General features: G+C 36.6%; 1 protein-coding gene across 1 annotated transcript; it reads left to right on the forward strand.

The window, feature by feature from the left end:
• The first annotated feature begins 4,939 nt into the window (after positions 1 to 4,939).
• On the forward strand, positions 4,940 to 22,809 carry RNF138 (ring finger protein 138). Its single transcript, XM_053715875.1, has 6 exons — positions 4,940 to 5,043; positions 11,522 to 11,687; positions 17,863 to 17,975; positions 18,604 to 18,709; positions 20,250 to 20,357; positions 22,658 to 22,809. The coding sequence occupies exons 1-6, from the start codon at positions 4,940 to 4,942 to the stop codon at positions 22,724 to 22,726; spliced, it is 666 nt and encodes a 221-aa protein (XP_053571850.1). The 3' UTR covers positions 22,727 to 22,809.
• The last annotated feature ends 204 nt before the right edge of the window (positions 22,810 to 23,013 follow it).

The raw sequence follows: 23,013 nt of genomic DNA on the forward strand, positions 1-23,013 counted from the left end.
TATCATGATTCAGATAGAGAATACAATTTTAAACAACTTTCTAATTTACTTCTATTATCTAATCTGTTTTATTCTCTTGGTATCATTTGTTGAAGGAGCAGCAATGCACTACTGGTTTCTAACTGAACACATGGGTGAGCCAATGACAATCAGTTTATATATGCAGCCACCAATCAACAGCTAAGACCTAGGTTCTCTGCTGCACATGAACTTGCCTAGATAAACATTTCAGCAAACGATAACAAGAGAAAGAAGCAAATTAAATAATAGAAGTAAATTGGAAAGTTGTTTGAAATTGTATTCTCTATCTGAATCATGAAAGAAAATTTTTGGGTTTCATGTCCTTTTAACCCCTTAATGACCGAGGACGTGCAGGGTACGTCGTCAAAAAAAAGGCAGTTAATGCCTGAGGACGTACCCTGCACGTCCTCGGTGTGGAAAGCAGCTGGAAGCGATCCTGCTCGCTTCCAGCTGCTTTCCGGTTATTGCAGTGATGCCTCGATATGGAGGCATCCTGCAATAACTTTACATGGCCATCCGATGCAGAGAGAGCCACTCTGTGGCCCTCCCTGCACCGGACATCGATGGCCGGTATCGTTGGTGGGTGGGAGCCGACTTGGGAGGCGGGTGGGCGGCCATCGGTGTATGTTCTGCCATCAAGGGGGGCAGGATCGGAGGCGGGGGGGGCGCGCGGGAGCGCGCACGTGCACGGAGGTTGGCGGGTGGGCGCGTGCACGGGGCGGGAGCGGGTGGGAACCGCTACACTACGGAAAATATTGATAGGAAAAAGGGCCCAATCTTGTTTGTGCAAAAGCACAAAAATAGATCGTGGAGGGGTGGGGGGTTGGTTTTGTGTGGGGGGAAGCTACACTACAGAAAATTGTAATAAAAATAAAAAAAACCCATATTTTCTTCTAAACTGGGTACTGGCAGACAGCTGCCAGTACCCAAGATGGCGCATATTAAGTTAGATTGGGAGGGTTATAGAGCTGTTTGGGGGGGATCAGTGAGGTTGGGGGCTAAGGGGGGGATAGTACACAGCAGCATATGTAAATATGCTTTTTAAAAACACAAAAAAACAACAAATATAGCTTTTATTTTAGTACTGGTAGACTTTCTGCCAGTACTTAAGATGGCGGGGACAATTGTGGGGTGGGGGAGGGAAGAGAGCTGTTTGGGAGGGATCAGGGGGTCTGATGTTTCAGGTGGGAGGCTGAGCTCTACACTAAATGTGATATTAACCCTGCAAGCTCCCTACAAGCTACCTAATTAACCCCTTCACTGCTCGCCATAATACACGTGTGATGCGCAGCGGCATTTAGCGGCCTTCTAAATACCAAAAAGCAACGCCAAAGCCATATATGTCTGCTATTTCTGAACAAAGGGGATCCCAGAGAAGCATTTACAACCATTTGTGCCATAATTGCACAAGCTGTTTGTAAATGATTTCAGTGAGAATCCTAAAGTTTGTGAAAAAATTTGTGAAAAAGTGAACAATTTTTTTTATTTGATCGCATTTGGCGGTGAAATGGTGGCATGAAATATACCAAAATTGGCCTAGATCAATACTTTGGGATGTCTACTAAAAAAAAATATATACATGTCAATGGATATTCAGAGATTCCTGAAAGATATTAGTGTTCTAATGTAACTAGCGCTAATTTTGAAAAAAAAATGGTTTGGAAATAGCAAAGTGCTACTTGTATTTATGGCCCTATAACTTGCAAAAAAAGCAAAGAACATGTAAACATTGGGTATTTCTAAACTCAGGACAAAATTTAGAAACTATTTAGCATGGGTGTTTTTTGGTGGTTGTAGATGTGTAACAGATTTTTGGGGTCAAAGTTAGAAAAAGTGTATTTTTTTTCAATTTTTCCTCATATTTTATAAAAAATTTTTATAGTAAATTATAGGATATGATGAAAATAATGGTATCTTTAGAAAGTCCATTTAATGGCGAGAAAAACGGTATATAATATGTGTGGGTACAGTAAATGAGTAAGAGGAGAATTACAGCTAAACACAAACACCGCAAAAATGTAAAAATAGCCTTGGTCCCAAACGGACAGAAAATGGAAAAGTGCTGCGGTCATTAAGGGGTTAACAGGTCTGAAATGAATCAGTGTACACAGACCAGACCAGACCTACCCAGCTGTCAAAGGAATAAGATCTAGCAGTCATGAGGGAAACTTTACATCTTCCTACCCAGCTGCTTGAAGGTCAGGTTGCCTAAAAAATCAGTCCAGCCTGGAATGCATAGAATATCTGCAGACCGGGTATTAGCTAAGTGTATGCTACTGTTTCAATGCAGAGACCTTACTGCTTTGTTAGCAGAAAAATGCAAGTAAAAAAAATGTTTTTGTTCATTAAGCTTAGTTTGATGATGCATTCTGTGTTGTGTGAATATTTGATACTGTTTATAATGTTGTTTTTCATTTAGAGTCTTCATTTCAAAGCTTTAAAAATAATGTATTATAGGTTACTTAGGTTCCAGGCCCCTCTCAAAATTGACATAACTCCCTCACTTCCTATTGACTTACATTATAAACTGGGTTTCAATTTACAACCATTCCTTCTGGAACCTAACCCCGGCGTAAACTGAGGGCTACCTGTATTAATATAACAGTGTTGTTTATACAAAACTGGGGAATGGCTAATAAAGGGATTATCTATCTTTTTAAACAATAAAAAATCTGGAGTAGAACATCCCTTTAAGAGGAGAATGGCTATTGTGAAGAGATTGGGTCTGACCAGGGTTGGTTAGGTAATTATTATTATTATTATTTTTGGAGGGGGTGATAAGTAAAATAATTTTGGATAGCAATGGTTTATATCTGGTTATATATATAATGGATATGTCTGATGTCATTGGAGAACTTTTCTATTTTCATTTAATAAATTAAAAAAAAATGTTTTTATGATGTCTGTATGTGTGTAAATGAGCAAGGGCATAGATTCTATTTACTGCTGCTAATGCTTAGTTATTTGTCTTCATATGCAAAAGATATTGTTAATTTAACCAGTGCTACACAATACATAGATTCCATTGCTGCCTTTTGTAGACATAATTGATAAGTATTGCAACAAAAGGATCTCCTACTTCTGATAGTAAGAATTGTCAGAAAGGAGTTAGCAGGTTTTACAGGATTTTAGAACAGGTTTGTCACATAGACACCAATTACTACAGAGTTCTAGAATATAAAGTGAAAATAGATAATAACTAAAAAAGTAAATAGTGAGTGCATTTAACAAAACATATTTTTGACATATAACATGGTGGTCAGATCTAAACACAGCCTTGGACTAAGAAATACATACTAAAATGGAGGAGGGGAGTGCAAGTGAAGGTGTCCAGCCATGTCACCGATATCACCCTTATTAGATATATTTTCAGCCATATTCTATATTTGCTATCAGTGATATTTAATATTTAAAACATTTCAGAAGAGAATTGAACATACACTGTTTTTCTAATTACTCTAGATGTCTCATAAGTGTTTTAGAGATCATTCTTCCGTGATTTGGATAAAGCATACCATTTAAAACAACTTTCCAATTTACTTATTATCAAATTTGCTTAATTCTCTTGTTATCCTTTGCTGAAGAACAGTATAACATTACAGACAGCTAGCTGAATACATCTAGTTAACCAAACACAAGAGACTAATGTGTGCAGACACCAATCAGCAGTTAGCTTCCACTAGTGTAGGATATGTGCATATTCAACAAAGGATACCAAGAGAACAAAGCACATTTGAAAATAGAAGTGAATTTAAAAGAGTCTTAAAATGACATGCTCTATCAGAATCTTAATCCTGCAAGTTTTATTTTGACTTTGCTATCACTTTAATGGTAAAAGATGTTTTCAAGAAGTTTGATCAGTTAAAAAGGGATAGTAACATAAAAAAACCTTCATGATTCAGACAGAGCATGCAATTGTAAACAAATTGTAATTTTACTTTCTCATTTGCTTCATTCTCTTGGGGTCCTTTGTTGAAAAGTAAAGTAGGCTCAGGAGCAGTAATGTACTACTAGGAGCTAGCTGTAGTAGTATGTTGCTGCTTCTTCAACAAAGGATACCAAGAGAATGAAGCACTTTTGATATTACAAGTCAATTTAAAAGCGGATAAAATTGTAGGATCTATCTGAATCATGAGAAAAAAATGGATTTCATGTCCCTTTAATGAAAATGATAAAAACTGTTTTAACTGGATCTAATTGATGATACAAAAGTATGCATGTTTTCAATACAACACACATTAACATTTTGAAATGCATCCTAAAGATTTTTTAACAATATTTTTTTCACAGACATAAATAATATAAAGAGCTACTCTTCAAATATCCAACATTTCCCCAAAACTGTCCTCTGAGTGAATTTATTAGAATTCATATTTACTCTATATTAGTTGAAATATAGATCCAAAGATCAAAAGGAATAGAGCGCAATCAGTAACACAGTTTTCCAACATAGCTGATTAAATGGAATATTTTGTTAGCTATATTCATCTGTTACAACCTTATTTTTATTCATACAAAATTGCACAAAAATTTTAAAATATGGACACCTAATTCTGTATGCAGCTATCTTATTTTTAATCTGTTGGGAATAAATATTTAGAACATTATATCACAATCTGACTCACAAACAACTAAAGATAAACTTATGCCCCATTAATGTAAAGATATAGAAATTTGCTTCAACTTGCAACAGGCTATACAGGAACATGGCTTTATACCACAGTGCAAACACATTCTGCTCTGCTACTTGAACTAATTAAACATTAATTATTTAATTGTTTTCACAAGATTTAAATCTAAAAGGTGATAATTATACCACTGTTGGTTTAATCCTTCATTGTGATAGAAAGCCCTGTTGTTTTATAACATACTGTTATTTGTACAAACCTCTATACTAGATAAGTTAATTGTGTTCCTGATGGCTTCTACATCTTTAGTTTCTGATCAACATGAAGATTTTTATTGCCCAGTTTGTCAAGAAATCTTCCAAACTCCAGTGAGGACCCAGGCTTGTGAGCATGTGTGAGTAAATGCAATCTAATATTAGAGTATATATATATATATATATATATATATATATATATATATAGATATAGCTGCTTCTTTTTTATTACAGATTTTTAAGTTCTGGTTGATTGTACATTGTGTTTAAAAGAAAATGCTTACTGTGCTTTAATTGCTTGCTTATATACAGACTCAATTCTGAAATAGTTAGAGATAAATATATAATCATTGAGGAGGTTCCTTTGCAGATAAGTTATGTTAAGAAGATGGAACATAGGCACACAGACATTTTTATTTTATAATTATTGACTAATTCCTTTTCTCATGCCCATAAAAAAAACAATATGCAGTCCTTTTTAGATTTCTGTAGCTTTGGGAAAAGTTTTTAGAAAATCAACCTGTGCTCTCTCACACTTGATACTTGGTCTTGGAACTATTCAAATAATTTTGTTAGCTAATGATTACCATCACAGGATTAAAATCTCGCTGTCCTTACACAGATATAGCATGCATGCCATAGTTCTGTAAATGGAAAAGGTTTTCTTCTTGGCTGTCAGTTTAGTCAGCATTGTAATATGTGTGTATTCTGCTTTCATGGCCACTGTGACATTTCTATGCAAAATTGGGATGGAAATGTATGTGTCTTATAAGCCTTCTTAAAAGGACAGGGTATTTGTAAAATGAGTGTACCCTTAACGTATTTCCAATACATTTTTATACCAGCTGCAGAATATATGTATGGGAAACTGCTCCTTTAGGTTTATTTTTGTACATGATATAGCTGTTTCTGATGCCCATATTAGGGCCTCAGTCTTTAAAGGTCTCTGGTGTTGCGAGATTCTATAACATGCCTTGTCAGTATTATTATGAGGCCACTCGGTTTTGATTTAAAGGCAATTTTTAACTTGGGAATCCTTTTATAGTTTACTACGGTTAGTTAAAAAATCTTTATGTGAGGGGGAGACACAATATATTACAATACAGTGCTCAGTAAAATCTGATTTCTCTCCATGCTAGCAAGTTTTTGAGGATCGTTCCCTTTTAAGGGAACAACTGAAAATGAACTTTTGAGCACCTTTGTCCCACATTCTACTAGGAGTGGGATTTCTTCAACACTTTCTTGTTTATAGATTTTCTATAACCTGTAGCAGGATTCAAATAGACATATGAAATCCTGGTTGCATAAACTATATAGTGGTTCCTTTACTTCATTGTAGAATCATAGCTGAAAGAGTTAAAACTGATCCATAGTTTATCCTCCTCGCCCTTACCACTGCTGGCTTCCCCCCCAGTGGTGACTTATTCACTGCTCATCCAATGTTTGTGCAAGTCATATGGCAATAATCTGATTGTACACTTTACACAAACATTGGAATAATATCTCTGTCTAGCTGTGGATACAACAGACAAAAGCAGCTATTTCAAATGACAAAAAGGTAAAGCAGCTATTTGTAAACTATTTTATAAGCCCCAGCAGGTAAAATGGACAATTGGAAATGCATTAAAGGGGAGGGGGGAAAAAACAGTACACTATCCCTTTAAGGGAAACGGATGCATATCTGTCCTGCTTGTATTTTTGTGATTGTAGTCTTAAAGGGACAGGAAACCCCAACATTTTCTTTCATGATTCAGATAGATTTAGAACATACAACTTTTAAACCTATCACTGAAACCTAACTTTTGCTAAAGCTCTTTTTTTTTTTTATATATAGTTCTTTGTTGTATCTAAAAGTTTGTATTTTAAAATCTTTTGTGTTTAAAACAATGTAACTTCCGATCTTAAACTCCTTTGCCTTCAGGCTGACAAAATCATATCCCTACCATCAAAAGCATTATGGATGTCCTTAAAGGGACATGTAACTTTCTTTTGTGATTCAGATAGGGCCTGCCATTTTAAACCACTTTCCAATATACTATTATTAACATTGCTTTGTTCTCTTGGCATCCTTTGTTGAAGAGCATACCTAGGTAGGCTTAGGTGCAGCAGTTTACGACTGGGAGCTAGCTGCTGATTGGTGTCTGCACATAAGCCTCTTGTCATATGCTCAGCTCACCCAATGTGTTTAGGGAGCTCCCAGTAGTGCATAGCGGCTCCTTCAATTTAGAATACCAAGATGATTAAAAAAAATGTGATAATGGAAGTAAAATGGAAACTTCTTTAAAATTTAATGTTCTATCTGAGTCATAAAAGGGGGGGGGGGGAAATGTAGGTTCCACATTTATCAGCCATTGAGCAAACCTATATTTCCTGTTTCCAATTTTGTATCTAAATATTTAGGGTTCGACCAGAATCCTATTAAAAAAAAAAAAAAAAAATTATTTAATGGTTTAATCTACAAAAATCCCCATAGACTTTAATTGTAATTTTGTTGTTGAAAATCATTAGCCCCTTAACGACCAGCGTCTTACCCTGTACAATGCTGGTCGTTATACCCTTAAAGACCAGTCCTGAGTGTCTCTCTGCGTTGATCTCGCTCAAAATTGAGATATTTGGGGCACTGCAGAAATAGATTTGCAGAGTTACCGATGCAGAGAGGGCTACTTTGTAGCCCACTCTGCACCAGACAGTAGTGGTGCCGATCGTTGGTGGGTGTGAGCAATAGCAGGGAGGCGGGTGGGCGACCCATCGCCAGTGTGACATCCAGTTCCTGTCCGTGAATGAATGCGGGGCACGCGCACGGTCATAAAGTTCTTAAAAGTTTCATTGGCCAAAGGATAAAGAGGGGAAAGGGCAGAGGGAGGGGAAAAAATGTTTTGGAACGGAGTAGGGTATTGAGGGGGTGGAAACTACACTTCAGAGATTTTTATTTTTAACTAAAGTGCAAATTTGTTAGTAAACCAAGATGGCGGACAATAAGGTAGAGGGGGAGGGTTAGAGAGCTGTGTGGGGGGGGGGGATCAGGGAAGTTCGGGGGAACCTACACAGCAGTGTGTGTATGTATGTGTATCTATCTATCTTGTGGGGGAGGGAAGAGAGCTGTTTGAAAGGGGTCAGGGAGGGATCAGAGGGTGGGATGTGCCAAGTGGGAGGCTGATCTTTACACTACACTAAAGCAAAAATTAACCCTACAAGCTCCCTAATTGACCCCTTCACTTCTGGGCATAATACAAGTGTGGTGCGCAGCAGCATTTAGAGGCCTTCTAATTGCCAAAAATCAATGTCAAAGCCATATGTCTGCTATTTAAGAACAAAGGGGATCCTAGAGAAGCATTTACAACCAGTTGTGCCATAATTGTGCAAGCTGTTTGTAAATAATTTCAGTGTGAAGCCTAAAGTTTGTGAAAAAGTGAACATTATTTTTTATTTGCTTGCATTTGGCAGTGAAATGGTGGCATGAAATATACCAAAATGGGCCTAGATCAATACTTTGGGTTGTCTACTATGTATGTATGTTCCAATGTAACTCGCTAATTTTGGAAATTGCCCTATACCATGTAAACATTGGGTATTTCTAAACTCAGGACAAAATTTAGAAACTATTTAGCATAGGTGTTTTTTTGGCGGTTTGTAGATGTGTAACAGTTTTTTTTTTTTTTTTTTTTTTTTTTTTTTTTTATAGTAAATTAGAAGATATGATGAAAATAATGGCATCTTTAAAAAGTCAATTTAAAGGGACAGTCAAGTCCAAAAAAAAACAACTTTCCAATGTACTTTTATCAACAATTTTGCTTTGTTCTCTTGGTATTCTAGTTGAAAGCAAACCTAGGGAGGCACATATGATAATTTCTAAGCCCTTGAAGGCCGCCTCTTTTTTATTTACTTTTCACAGCAGGGGAGAGCAAGCTCATGTAGGCCATATAGATAGTGCAGTGTCTGCCACTAGCGTGATCACAATGCTAATTGGCTAAAATGCAAGTTAGTCACAGAAGTAAAAAGTGTATTAATATAACAGTGTTGGATTTGCAAAACTGGGGAATGGGTAATAAAGGGATTATCTATCTTTTTAAACAACAAAAATTCTGGTGTTGACTGTTCCTTTTTAATGGCAAGAAAACCAGGATATAATGTGTGGGTACAGTAAATGAGTAAGAGGAAAATTTACAGCTAAACACTAACACCACAGAAATTTAAAAATAGCCCTGGTCCTTAAGGGAAAGAAATTGAAAAATGGTCTGTTCCTTAAAGGGACAGTTTACTCAAAAATTTTCTCCCCTTTAATTTGTTCCCAATGATCCACTTTACCTGCTGGAGTGTATTAAATTGTTTACAAATAGCTCCTTTACACTTATATTGGCATTTGAAATTGTTGATTTAGCATGTGGTATCCCCACCTATTCTGAAAGTTTGTGGCTGCGCGTACCAGCTATAGATAAGCTTTGTAAACACAGCCAGCAGAAGAAATTACACTTCCAGTGGGATATAGCAGAGATAAGGTAATAAAATGCTGATTTTCCATTGTTCTCTCAAAGTACTGGTGATTGTTTTAGGGACAGATATAAGATAAAGAAGCAGGTATATGTGCACAATGTGATACAGTAATGAGATCTGATTATACCTACAAGCTCAACCCATTTTATTAGGTTGTGGCTTCAAAACACAAAATCAGAGCTTTAATATACACAAATAAGCCTTAAAAGCTAATTTTCATACATTTTTTTTTTTTTTTTACTCTGCAGTTGGTAAAAGAAGCAATTGTAAACACATTAAGGGAAAAACTATTTTACAAAAATTTACAGTATACTGTCCCTTTAAGGGGTTAGGCAAACTTCACTACAGGGTTGTGAGCTGCCCCTTTGTGTGCTTAAATGCCCTATGTCAGGACAAATACAGCATCATGGTGCCTAGAACATTATCCCTAGCATGGCTTTAAGGGAAATGGGGGGGGGGGGGGGACATGCACCTTTTTTACTGATGTAAATCCATGCTGCTTTAAGGGAAAGGTTAGCCACCTTTCTGCCTTAAACTTCACACATGTTGCTGACAGACAATCTGCTTTACATGGCAGTGATTTAAATTAAAGGGACATTCCAGTCAAAACTGGAATTCGCATACATGCATTTCAGTTTTGGACAGAAGCATTTTTGTAATATACATGTATTAGCAAAAATGCTTCTTACAAGTTATAGCTGTTTAAAAAGTGTATTTAAGTATGCACTGGGCAATAGCATTTTAAACAAAGCACTCCCTCAATTTAATTACTGACATGGGGCATGATTAGGGTTGCCCCCTTTTTGCCCAGCCGATTCCTGGACACTTCGAATGTGGGCGTGATGGGGGTGTGACTGGGGGCGTGATGGGGGTGTGGCTTCACACTGCCTTAATAAAATATATTTTACCATTTTTTGCTGCCTCTGTGTGTGAGCTGCCTGTCGGTGAGCGTGTGAAGTGTCAGTGAGCTGTCTGTTAATTCTAACTAGGCTTGCTTCAGGGAGATAATATATTTTACAATATCACAATTAGCTCCTTGAATGACAGAGAGCGCAGCCTGCAACACAATACGAAACAATGTGGTGCAGCATGTCCTGGCAGCCAAGGGGTTATCCCATCTTTTGAGGCCGAGTGTGGTTACCTTAGTCTCCCTGTCAGCTGGCATATCTGAGTCCTCCATGTTGGCAGTAAAACCAACGGGCATCGCTCACGGCTACGGTATTTAGAAAGTGTTGCAGCGGGGAAAAAACTAACTAGCAGAAGTCTCTGGCGAGCAGTAACTGTCACCTAATGCGACTCCATTCTCCAGTAGTTTGGTATCCGCCGCCATTTTTGCTAAGGGCAAACTGTGTGAAGCGCTTGTAGCTGTAACTCTGAGAGTGTGAGTCTAGTTTCTCCCTAGTTTCCCTCATATTGCCCTGCCGGCCCAGCCACCAAAGTGTTTTTTAAAAAAAAAAAAAAAAATCAAGTGTTGTGGTGTGTGAGTGACAGGGATGCTGGGCAGGCCGGGGCATTGGAGCCTAGTTCCGGGACATACAGTGATACCGGGGCAGATGGCAACCCTAGGCATAATACAAGCCCCCCATGGTCGCTAAGAGCTGCTGCAGAATTTAAATGCCTATCAACTCAGAATATTTAGCTATGCTTCACGTGCAGTTAAATTTTTTTAAGACTAAACCAATGATACTTTTACAAGAAGCATTTTTGCCAATACATTTATATTGCAAATACTGTATGTTTCTATTCACAGATATAATAAATCTATGTGCATTTCAATTTTGACCGCAATGTCCCTTTTAATCCTTTGTTTGTCTCTTCTAGAAAATGTTTGCCAATAGCAGCAGTGAATTTTACCATTTGGTTAAATCACTTACTGGCAGCAAGGGGTATTAGTGTGTTACAATGTTTTTATGGCATTGTCTATTTAAAGACTATTAATATTTCTGTGCTTATTAATATCTTCAAACTTAGGGGCAACTCACACCGTTGCCTTAGTGTGTATGAACAAGCCTTAGCCAATGTAAATGAATAATGTATTCCAGCTTTAATGTATTTATATTTTGCTTCTCTTGCCAGTAATGGCCTAGTAATTTCTAAATGACTCTGTTAAAACTGGTGCATTATCAGTTTTTGTAGGAAATGTTTTATAATGGCTATGAAATCAGGTGGCGCTCATTGCCCGCTCTGCCGTGGATCAGTAAACAAGAGAGAAAGATTAACACCAACAAGAGCTTATGACATTGAAACAAAGATGAGTAACGTTTCTGGGAGCTGCAGTTATTGTGAAAAACAGGTAATCCAATATTTTACTTATTTTCAATGAATCGAAGGTGTGACAAATTAACATACATCAATTATTTATTGAATTTTGTGCCAAAATCAAACATTTGCTATAAACCAGTTCTGGCCAAATGCAAGTTTGTACGACTGGGGCTTAGTAAAACTGAGCCAGTGAGTATTTTACATAAAAAGGAAAATTTCAGAACAAGGGGTCATGATCTCAAGCTTAAGGATGGTATATTCAAGTGTCACTTGAGGAAGCACTTCTTTACAGAAAAGGTGATTTGATTCAAGGAATAAACTTCCACAAGAGGTAGTAATGACAAAGACTGTAGGGGGACTTTAAGAATGCCTGGGACAAGCATAACGCTATCTTACGAAATATGGGTAGACTTGCTGGGCTTATGGCTCTTACCTGCTGTCACTGAAGGGAAAAAATAAATATACTGTATATCTATCTCATTACATACATAGTACACAGGGTTACTATTCTCTAACTACTCTCCTCTTTCTAATCTCATCACACTAAGGGGTAGCATCTTCCAAAAGAGCAAAAAGCTTACAGGATCCTAAAACAAGGCAACCCTTAATCTGGGTTTAGCGTCTCATCAAGAGATCCAATTGTAATGTTCCTACAGCTAAATCCAAAATTAGAGGGCAAATCAAACGAGAAAAATCCCTGCAATTGAGATCTAAAATGAGGAGGAGCGCACAGATCCACTGACACCAATAGTGTAGTAGTTACCATTTCAACAGCAATATATAATAAAAAAGACAAATGGCCACTCACGTGAAACTACATCATTGTTGTGTAAAAGCACAAACAGTCCAGCCTGCCTATGGCCTTTCCCGGATAGGCACTCCTCGCATGTGGCGTGGGTTTCCCCTGTGTAGCAGGACCTGGAACCGGGTAAGGGAGCTCTTGATGTAAAAACGTATAAGTGTGATATCAACACAAGCTCATGGCAAATATGCAAAGAATATATCACATTGGTGTGTAAGAGAACGTCAAGCTAGATAGATTAGTAAAGCCAAACAGGTTTATTAGACGTTCACACACTTCATATCTTTTATATACACACCAGGTACACCTTTTCAATTGCTTAGTAACACAAATTGCTAATAAGCCAATCGCATGGGAGCAACTCCATGCATGTATTCCCTTTCCACAATAAAGTCCAAAGATAAAAGTATAAAACCACTCGTAAAATCAGAAAACCAACATTCTCTAAGCGTAACACGAGCTAGTGTGTGTCGGTAATTACGTCCAGGTCCTCCTGATCCCTAGGTGACGTAATTACTGACCCATACTAGCTCATGTTTTACACTTGGAGTATGTCTTATACTTTAATCTTTGGACATATTATTGTGTTCTCCTCAGCAGCTTCTGTAATTGCAACCTGCTAGATTTGCTGCCCCTAGGACATCTTTTAATCCCTTTCACTTTCCCAAGATCTTAGTCAGTTTTTTTGCCTCCAGCAAGGAGTTCAGGAACGGTGAGTACCTATTTGGTGTAGATGTCGTTGTGTGTGGGGTTTTTTTTTTTTTTTTGATTAGGGATTTTGGGCACTGGAAAAGAGCTAAATTCCCATACAAATACACCTTTAGGGGCAATAGGTAGTTTTTTTTTTTTTTTTTTTTTTTTTTTTTTTTATTATTATTAGAGGGGGGACTTAGTATTTTTTTTTTTTTTTTTTTTAAAGTACAAGAGCTGTTTAACTTGGTGCAATGCCCTAAAAAAGGCCCTTTTTAAGGGCTATTGGTAGTTCGGTTTAGATTGGGGTGTTTTTATTTTGGGGTGGCTCTTTATTTTACATAGGGATTAGGTTTAATTTTTTTTTTACTTTTGATAATTTGGTTTATTTTATGTAATGTTAGATTTTTATTTATTTTAATTTTCGATTTAATTTCAACTATTTTTATTTTAAAGTAGTGTTTTTTTTTTTTTTAATTTAGGTAATTGGGGTTAATTTAGGGGGCTTAGTAATTAGGTTAATTGTGCTGTAGGGGTTTGGCAGTTTAGGGGTTAATAGTTGGGTTAATTGCGATGTGGGTGAATGGCGGATTAGGGGTTAATAGTTTAGGCATATTGCGTTGTGGGGGGGGGTTGGCGGTTTAAGGGCTAATACTTTTTATTATTAGTTGCGATGTGGGGGGATTGTGGATATAGGGGTTTTTACATGGCGGGTTTATTTTTGGGAAGCGGGTTAGATATATACGGCAGTTTGTAACGGTCCGTAAGTCACTGGTGACTCCAGAAATTTGTATTTACGCACATTTCTGGACATCGCTAGTTTATCCGACTTACGGCACTTTATGAACTGCCGGCGGGCTTTATGTGATTCCCTGATGTGCAAGGGGAAGTTACGGACGACGCGGGTTTCGGCAGTTACGCTGAAGCCTGCGCCGCATATGTTATCTCGCCCCTGGTATCCAGTGACAGTCTCCCTAATAGTACTGCTGGGTACCCTGCACCTGCTGAGTATCCTTTGTCTGCTATACCAGTGACAGTTTTCCTCAAGCCAGCAGTATCTACTTGTCATCCTGTGACAGTCTCACCCTTGGCACAATTTGGTGTATTGCACAATTCTAGCATCAGTGCCCATTGGGCATTGTTACTGCAACCTATAAGTATTCTGAAACTTCAGTCTCGGGTCTATGTTCAAACTTGCTGTTTCTGTGATCACTTCAAAAATTTAATTGACACCATTAGGAAAGACATCTACACCTCACACTCCTCAAAACCAGCCCTTCTACCTACCCCTTCTATTAACAAAACTCTCTTCTTCTTTCCTCCTGTAACAGAGGAAGAGGTCTCCATACTGCTATCTTCAGCTCATCTCACAACCTGCCCACTTAATCCTATTCCTTCACAACTTCTTCTTCTCTTCTGCTTCACTAACCCCTCTCCTAACTCACCTCTTTAACCAGTCTGTCACTGCTGGCACATTTCCTGAAACATTCAAGCATGCATCAATCACACCAATTCTAAAAAAGTCTTCGCTTCATCACTCCACCCCTTCTAACTATCGACCAGTCTCCTTACTTCCCTTTGCTTCCAAATTATTGGAACAACTGGTCTATAATCACCTAACTAAATTTCTCACAACTAATTTCTTACTTGATCCACTACAATTTGGTTTCTGCCCTAAACACTCAACAGAAACCGCTCTCACTAAAGTAACAAATGACCTATTACTAATTCTTCTTGACCTATCTGCTGCTTTTGACACAGTTGACCATCCTCTCCTCCTAAAAAAAATCCTACATTCATTTGGCATCCGAGACACAGCCCTCTCCTGGTTTACTTCATACCTCTCAAACTGCTTGTTTTCAGTTTGCTTTAACAATACATCTTCTAATCCTTTGCCTCTCTCAGTTGGAGTACCACAAGGCTCTGTCTTGGGTCCCTTGCTTTTCTCTCTTTATACATCCTCCCTTGGAAAACTTATAGCCTCCTTTTGGCTTCTAGTACCGCTTATATGCTGATACCCAAATCCATCTTTCCTCCCCTGATATCTCTCCCCCTCTTTACTCAACCAGATTTCCAACTGCCTCTCTGCAATTTCCTCTTGGATGTCCTCACACTACCTCCAACTAAATCTGTCCAAAACTGAGCTGCTTCTTATTCCCCCCCCCTTCCTGACACTTGACATTCCTCTGATGGTCGGAGACTCTATTCTCAACACCTCACCCCAGTGCCACTGTCTTGGGGTCTCACTTAATGCCAAACTCCCATTCAACCCACATATACAAGCACTTATCAAATCCTGCTGTGCACACCTACGCAACCTTTCAAGAATTCGTCCATTCCTTATTTAAAAAAACTACGAAAATACTCCATTTATTCCCTCATTTTGTCATCCATTGACTATTGCTATCTACTGCTAAATGGCCTTCAAAAACGCTTCCTCTCCTCCCTCCAATCTATTTAAATGCTTCAGCTAGACTCATCCACTTAAGTCGTCAATCTACATCAGCAGCTCTGCTCTGCCAGTCTCTAAATTGTTTTCTGGAGTGTATGGGGAGCCAGTGTAAAGTATTAACCCTAACTTACAAAGCACTCGACAGCCTCCACTCCCAACTATATTTTCTCTCATCTCCAAATATTCTCCAACCCGTCCTCTTCGATCAACCTCTGACCTACGTCTCTCCACTACTATTATCTCTACATCCCACTCCCGCCTCTAAAACTTCTCACGTACTGCTCCTGTCCTCTGGAACTCTCTACCCCACTCCTTAAGACTGTCTCCAACCTTGTATAGCATCAGACCCTCCTTGAAAACACACCTATTCAGAAAGGCTTACCATCTCTCCTCCATCTCTCATCCGATCCAAAATAATTATTGAACTCCATGACTCACTGCTGCAACTACAATCCATGTAACAAGCTACCCCAAACCTTATGTCTCTGCACCCTCAACTTATAGACTGTAAGCTTTTCTGAGCAAAGTCCTCTTCCACCTATACTAGATTTGTTTAGTTTTTGTATTTTATCACAAATCCTTGTCATTAAATACAATTTAAATACAAAGAGGGGTATACAAACTGTTTTTACTTAAAGGGACACTGAACCCAAATTTTTTCTTTTGTAATTCAGAAGAGCATGCAATTTTAAGCAACTTTCTAATTTGCTCCTATTAATTTTTCTTCATTCTCTTGCTATCTTTATTTGAAAAAGAAGGCATCTAAGCTTTTTTTTTTGGTTTCAGTACTCTGGACAGCACTTTTTTTATTGGTGGATGAATTTATCCACCAATCAGCAAGGACAACCCAGGTTGTTCACCAAAAATGGGCCGGCATCTAAACTTACATTTGTGCATTTCAAATAAAGATACTAAGAGAATGAAGAAAATTTGATAATAGGAGTAAATTAGAAAGTTGCTTAAAATTTCATGCTCAATCTGAATCACGAAAGAAAAAATTTGGGTACAGTGTCCCTTTTAAGATTATTTTGAAAGCTTTACTGAATAATGTTGTTCAGTGTATCTGCTCCGGCATTCTGAGTTCTCTAACCTCCCCCCCAGGTGTGCTCCCTCTATTAATAGTTTGCAGCAGTAACAGTCTGCACTTCACTTAAAAATTAAAGAAACAGAAACCTAGATTTTGATGGCAGATAAGAACCATAAGTATAAACTCACCTAGTTCATAGAATAGTATTATGCTTATCCAAGGCATTCTTAAAGCCCCCCACAGTGTTTGGCAATACCACCTCTTGTGGAAGTTTGTTCCATGATGAATCAATCACCCTCCCACAAATGTATTCCTGAAGCTATACATATTTAGGTAATTGAACCTCTCCTGGTAAGGTGTGTGTGTGTTTTTTTTTTTTTTTTTTGTTTTTTTTAAATGTACTATTTTTAGTAGCCCTTCATTGCACATATTCCAGTTTGTTCATATCCTTCTGGTGATATGGCCTCCACTTACCCTGCTTTATTAACTACTTTTAGCCCCTTTTTTTTTTTTTTTTTTTTTTTTTTAAATATATGTTCGGTGTTTTGCCTCCTCCTATTGTTGGACTGGATCTTAGAGACATGAAACACAAAAATGTTCTTTCATGATTCAGATAGAGAATACAATTTTAAACAACTTTCTAATTGGTTTCATTCTTTTGGTATCATTTGTTGAAATAGCAGAAATGCACTACTGGTTACTAACTCAACACATGGGTGAGCCAATGACATTCGGGGTATGTATATGTATTCCCTATTTGAATCAAAGAGATTTTGGGTTTCATGTTCCTTTTTAATCCTAATTGTGATGGCTTGTGGACTCTCGCCATCATGTAAGCAATTAATTTATTCTGTAAGCATATCCCCCTTTTTCTGGTTTCAGACAGAACATGCAGTTTAAATAAAAAAACAAACAAAAAAAAACCCTTTCCAATTTATCTCCATTATCAATTTGTCCTTTTTATATGCACAGTTTGAGGTATCGGCTCTCACTGAGTATGATTTTCTAATTGGCTGATGGATGTCACATGACACAGTGAACAGAGAAATTAAACAGGAAATTTCTCAGAAAAAAAAATGACAATTTTGAAATTCAGAGTTGGTGCTATTGCTTTTTTTTTTTTTTGTGCTTTTGTGGATTATGCTGTTGTATTGTGTTCAATTGTTCCTTTTAAAGTTGAGATGACGAGAGAATTATTTTGATGTATGTTAAAGATTAAATCTTTTAATTCATAGCTCAAACTATCCTACATGAGACTTCATTACAAATCCTGTAAGAAATACCAGGAAGAGTATGGTTTTCTTCCCAAAGATCCCATAGTGCAGACCTATCCACAAATTACAGAACGGTGAGAATTGCTCATCTTTACACTTTTTTTTTATTTTTTTTTTTAAAGTACATGATGTTTTGACTTTAGCATTGTTGCAAGATTAGAGATAATGGCAAACTTTTTATATTTGGTTATAATTTCTGGCGAATAGTAACCTTAGTGATGTAATGGACAAGCAGGCACTGCAGTAAAAAACTGTCATTTAAATTCCTGTTCCTGCAGGAATTTTTACATTTGGGTGGGGGGGGCAAAAAAATTACAATTCCATATTAATGTAAGTAAATACAGCATAGTATTTTCTAACTAATGCAATTATCTAAGTTAAATAATTGCTATTTTCATTATGTCTTGCTTGGATAGTGATTTAAAGAAGAGACTCTACTACTTATCATAAGAATGTATGTATTTGTTTATATATAGTTTAGTGCAGTTTAATTGTTCTATCTAAATTATGTAAGGTCCAGAGGTCATTTAAGCAATCATGTAAAAGTGCAATCCATTCCCATATAGTATGTGGTTTCACATGGTAATATTAATTTGCACCATTTAACTTTTATGTATTTATGATCCATGTTTATAAATATTTTTCCTTGCAATCAATTTCTACTGTTTCAATTCTTTTTTAACCATATTTGATTTGTTGCAGACACAATACTACTTATAAGTGTCCTTTATGTCCACAACAAGATATGAACAGAAGCACCTTGCTGGAGCATTGTAACTCGCTGCATTATTTTCAAGTTGTGGAAATGGTAATAGTCCCTTCCCATTTGTTTTAAGCTGCTGTGCAGTCTATTTATATAGCATACTTTTATTATTCTCTGTAACTTAAAGCAAAAGTAAATCCTAGCGTTTTACAAAAGCTAGAATTTACTTGTGAAACAAATAAAGGGCACCTTCATTCATGAAGTATAAAAGATAATTAATGTAGAAAGCTCCTTTAATTGATTCAATCGATTGCCATTTTTAGCTGCTACAGCAGCCTACAGCTAAAAATGGCGATCAAATCAAATAAAGGAGCCTTCTACATGAAGTATCTTATACTTCATGAATTAAAGTGCCCTTTATTTGTTTCACAAGTAAATTCTAGCTTTTGTAAAACGCTAGGATTTACTTTTGCTTTAAGTTACAGAGAATAATAAAAGTATGCTATATAAATAATCTGCTGTGTAGTCTATTTATATAGCATACTTTTATTATTCTCTGTAACTTAAAGCAAAAGTAAATCCTAGCGTTTTACAAAAGCTAGAATTTACTTGTGAAACAAATAAAGGGCACTTTAATTCATGAAGTATAAGATACTTCATGTAGAAGGCTCCTTTATTTGATTCGATTTGATCGCCATTTTTAGCTGTAGGCTGCTGTAGCAGCTAAAAATGGCAATCGATTGAATCAATTAAAGGAGCTTTCTACATTAAGTATCTTTTATACTTCATGAATGAAAGTGCCCTTTATTTGTTTCACAAGTAAATTCTAGCGTTTGTAAAACACTAGGATTTACTTTCGCTTTAAGTACGTGTGTGTATTTGCTAAGACATACTTTTGTGTTTATATATACACCCCCATCTTTAGACGTGTAAAACACTGAATATATATGCTGTTCTTTAAAAGATATGTGTTAAAACATGGAGTAGCTTAACATAACTTAAATTGCGATTTGTTTGGTTTAAATTGTACACTATGTATTCTTGCTAAAAGTAGATAAGGGCACACGTAACCGGAATAATGCTCTTCCCTGTAAACAAAGTGGTTTAAAACCTAACTAACTACAGTACAATGGTCTCATGAGCAGAACACATCCAGTGAGCCAATGAGAAGTGTCTCATCAGCTTCCTTCACATAAGAGGTACAGTGACATGCTAAAGGGCATATGTCATCTACATTGGGTGACTGCTTACAAGCAGTGACTTCTACCCCTTCATATTTCTGTATTTTACTTTTTGTAGTGGTACTATAACATAATGCACCTTTTTTTTGTTCTAGTGACGTGGAATATGTTGGTGCCATACAAATATGTTTTGCTAAGGAAATTTGCACCCAACCTATTATAAACACTTTCACTTTTCATTTACCAAGATTGATGCCAACAGTAGTAGTAATATATGTGGTGGTAGTAATTTAAACAGTAGGGAATATTAAAATTACTAAGGAGTCTGCATGGTCAAATAAGAACTGAAATAAAACATAATATATTTTATACTGTAATATTAAATACTAAGTGTGGTTTTTTTTTTCTTTTTTCTTTTTTTTTTTTTTTTAATGTTTTGGTCTCTCTCTCTCTCCCAATGTTAGGTCTGCCCTATTTGTTCAACTTTACCTTGGGGCAACCCTAATGAAACAACTGCAAATGTCGTTGACCATCTAAACGCAAGACATCAGTTTGATTATGCAGATTTTATGGCAAGTTAAACATTTCCCCTATTAAGCTTTTAGAACAACTTGAGATTTTATAGCCTATATGTGATTCTCCAATGTAACCGTGTTTTCTTTCATGTAATTAACAAGAGTCCATGAGCTAGTGACGTATGGGATATACATTCCTACCAGGAGGGGCAAAGTTTCCCAAACCTTAAAATGCCTATAAATACACCCCTCACCACACCCACAAATCAGTTTTACAAACTTTGCCTCCAAGGGAGGTGGTGAAGAGTTTCTGAATTATCTGCTCTTTCTTATGAGTCTCCTTTTCTGATTCTTCATCAGGATGAGGCGGTGTTGCGAACTTCTTTTGAATTTTTACCTAAAGTTGTGAATTCCAACAACATTAGTAGAGAAATTGTGGTTCCTTCATTATGTCCTAATCCTAAGAATTCTAAGGAGAAATCGTTGCATTCTTTGGATGTTGTTAGAGCTTTGAAATATTATGTTGAAGCTACGAAATCTTTCTGTAAGACTTCTAGTCTATTTGTTATCTTTTCCGGTTCTAGGAAAGGCCAGAAAGCTTCTGCCATTTCTTTGGCATCTTGGTTGAAATCTTTAATTCATCTTGCCTATGTTGAGTCGGGTAAAATTCCGCCTCAGAGAATTACAGCTCATTCTACTAGGTCAGTATCTACTTCCTGGGCGTTTAGGAATGAAGCTTCGGTTGACCAGATCTGCAAAGCAGCAACTTGGTCCTCTTTGCATACTTTTACTAAATTCTACCATTTTGATGTATTTTCTTCTTCTGAAGCAGTTTTTGGTAGAAAAGTTCTTCAGGCAGCGGTTTCAGTTTGAATCTTCTGCTTATGTTTTTTGTTAAACTTTATTTTGGGTGTGGATTATTTTCAGCAGGAATTGGCTGTCTTTATTTTATCCCTCCCTCTCTAGTGACTCTTGTGTGGAAAGATCCACATCTTGGGTAGTCATTATCCCATACGTCACTAGCTCATGGACTCTTGTTAATTACATGAAAGAAAACATAATTTATGTAAGAACTTACCTGATAAATTCATTTCTTTCATATTAACAAGAGTCCATGAGGCCCACCCTTTTTTGGGGTGGTTATGATTTTTTTGTATAAAGCACAATTATTCCAATTCCTTATTTTATATGCTTCGCACTTTTTTTCTTATCACCCCACTTCTTGGCTATTCGTTAAACTGATTTGTGGGTGTGGTGAGGGGTGTATTTATAGGCATTTTAAGGTTTGGGAAACTTTGCCCCTCCTGGTAGGAATGTATATCCCATACGTCACTAGCTCATGGACTCTTGTTAATATGAAAGAAATGAATTTATCAGGTAAGTTCTTACATAAATTATGTTTTTTTTATTTATATATATATTTATATCTCTATATCTCTATATCTATAGATATATATCTATAGATCTGTATCTGTCATTTGCAATTGACACTAACAGTCTCTAGCTTGTATCTATATCTATATCTGTATCTGTCATTTGCAATTGACACTAACAGTCTCTAGCTTGTATCTATATCTATATCTGTCCTCATTTGCAATTGACACTAACAGTCTCTAGCTTATATCTATATCTGTCCTCATTTGCAATTGACACTAACAGTCTCTAGCTTATATCTATATCTGTCCTCATTTGCAATTGACACTAACAGTCTCTAGCTTATATCTATATCTGTCCTCATTTGCAATTGACACTAACAGTCTCTAGCTTATATCTATATCTGTCCTCATTTGCAATTGACACTAACAGTCTCTAGCTTATATCTATATCTGTCCTCATTTGCAATTGACACTAACAGTCTCTAGCTTATATCTATATCTGTCCTCATTTGCAATTGACACTAACAGTCTCTAGCTTATATCTATATCTGTCCTCATTTGCAATTGACACTAACAGTCTCTAGCTTATATCTATATCTGTCCTCATTTGCAATTGACACTAACAGTCTCTAGCTTATATCTATATCTGTCCTCATTTGCAATTGACACTAACAGTCTCTAGCTTATATCTATATCTGTCCTCATTTGCAATTGACACTAACGGTCTCTAGCTTGTATCTATATCTATATCTCCCCTCATTTGCAATTGACACTAACAGTCTCTAGCTTGTATCTATATCTATATCTCCAAAAAAATGTAATTTCGATAATAAGCGACCTCAACTTAAGCAAGTTTATCAATACAATCGTCTATTAAAAGTAAAAATATTTCTGTTGCAAGTTTTTACCTAAATATTAAGAGAAATTTGATATACTCTTTTGTATGTGCACTTATCTGAATATTTCTTTTTCCTGTCTTAGAATTTTGTCCTTGATGAAGATGCTCAATTTCAAGCTGCCATTGTAAAATCTTTCCAAACCTGTCTCTAAAATGCTGGCATTTTGTTTTAAATATGACTTTAAAAATGACTTGCTTTTTCTTTAAATTATTTAATAAATCGAATGGAACTCGTTTCTTATGTCTTGTTGTTCTGAATACAATTCATTTAAAGTCAATAAACGGCTAATGCTGACAGACTGATTTGCACCACTCCATACTGACACATAAGTGGTGAAAAATAAAAGGTTTTCACGCAACCTGGCCTGAAATTTAACTAACGGTTCCTGAAACACAACACTCTGATAACTTGTCTTTATGTATTCGAAATGTATGATCT

The sequence above is a fragment of the Bombina bombina genome, chromosome 5 (genome assembly GCF_027579735.1).
Source record: "Bombina bombina isolate aBomBom1 chromosome 5, aBomBom1.pri, whole genome shotgun sequence".
In the NCBI taxonomy this organism is placed as follows: domain Eukaryota; kingdom Metazoa; phylum Chordata; class Amphibia; order Anura; family Bombinatoridae; genus Bombina; species Bombina bombina.

Bases quoted from the DNA above. Each gene is read 5' to 3' on its own strand.
- RNF138 (XM_053715875.1), top strand. From the start codon at position 4,940: ATGGCTTCTACATCTTTAGTTTCTGATCAACATGAAGATTTTTATTGC. The intron at 5,044-11,521 runs GTGAGTAAATGC...GTGCATTATCAG, and splicing joins ACCCAGGCTTGTGAGCATGT to TTTTTGTAGGAAATGTTTTA. The intron at 18,710-20,249 runs GTAATAGTCCCT...TCCCAATGTTAG, and splicing joins ATTTTCAAGTTGTGGAAATG to GTCTGCCCTATTTGTTCAAC.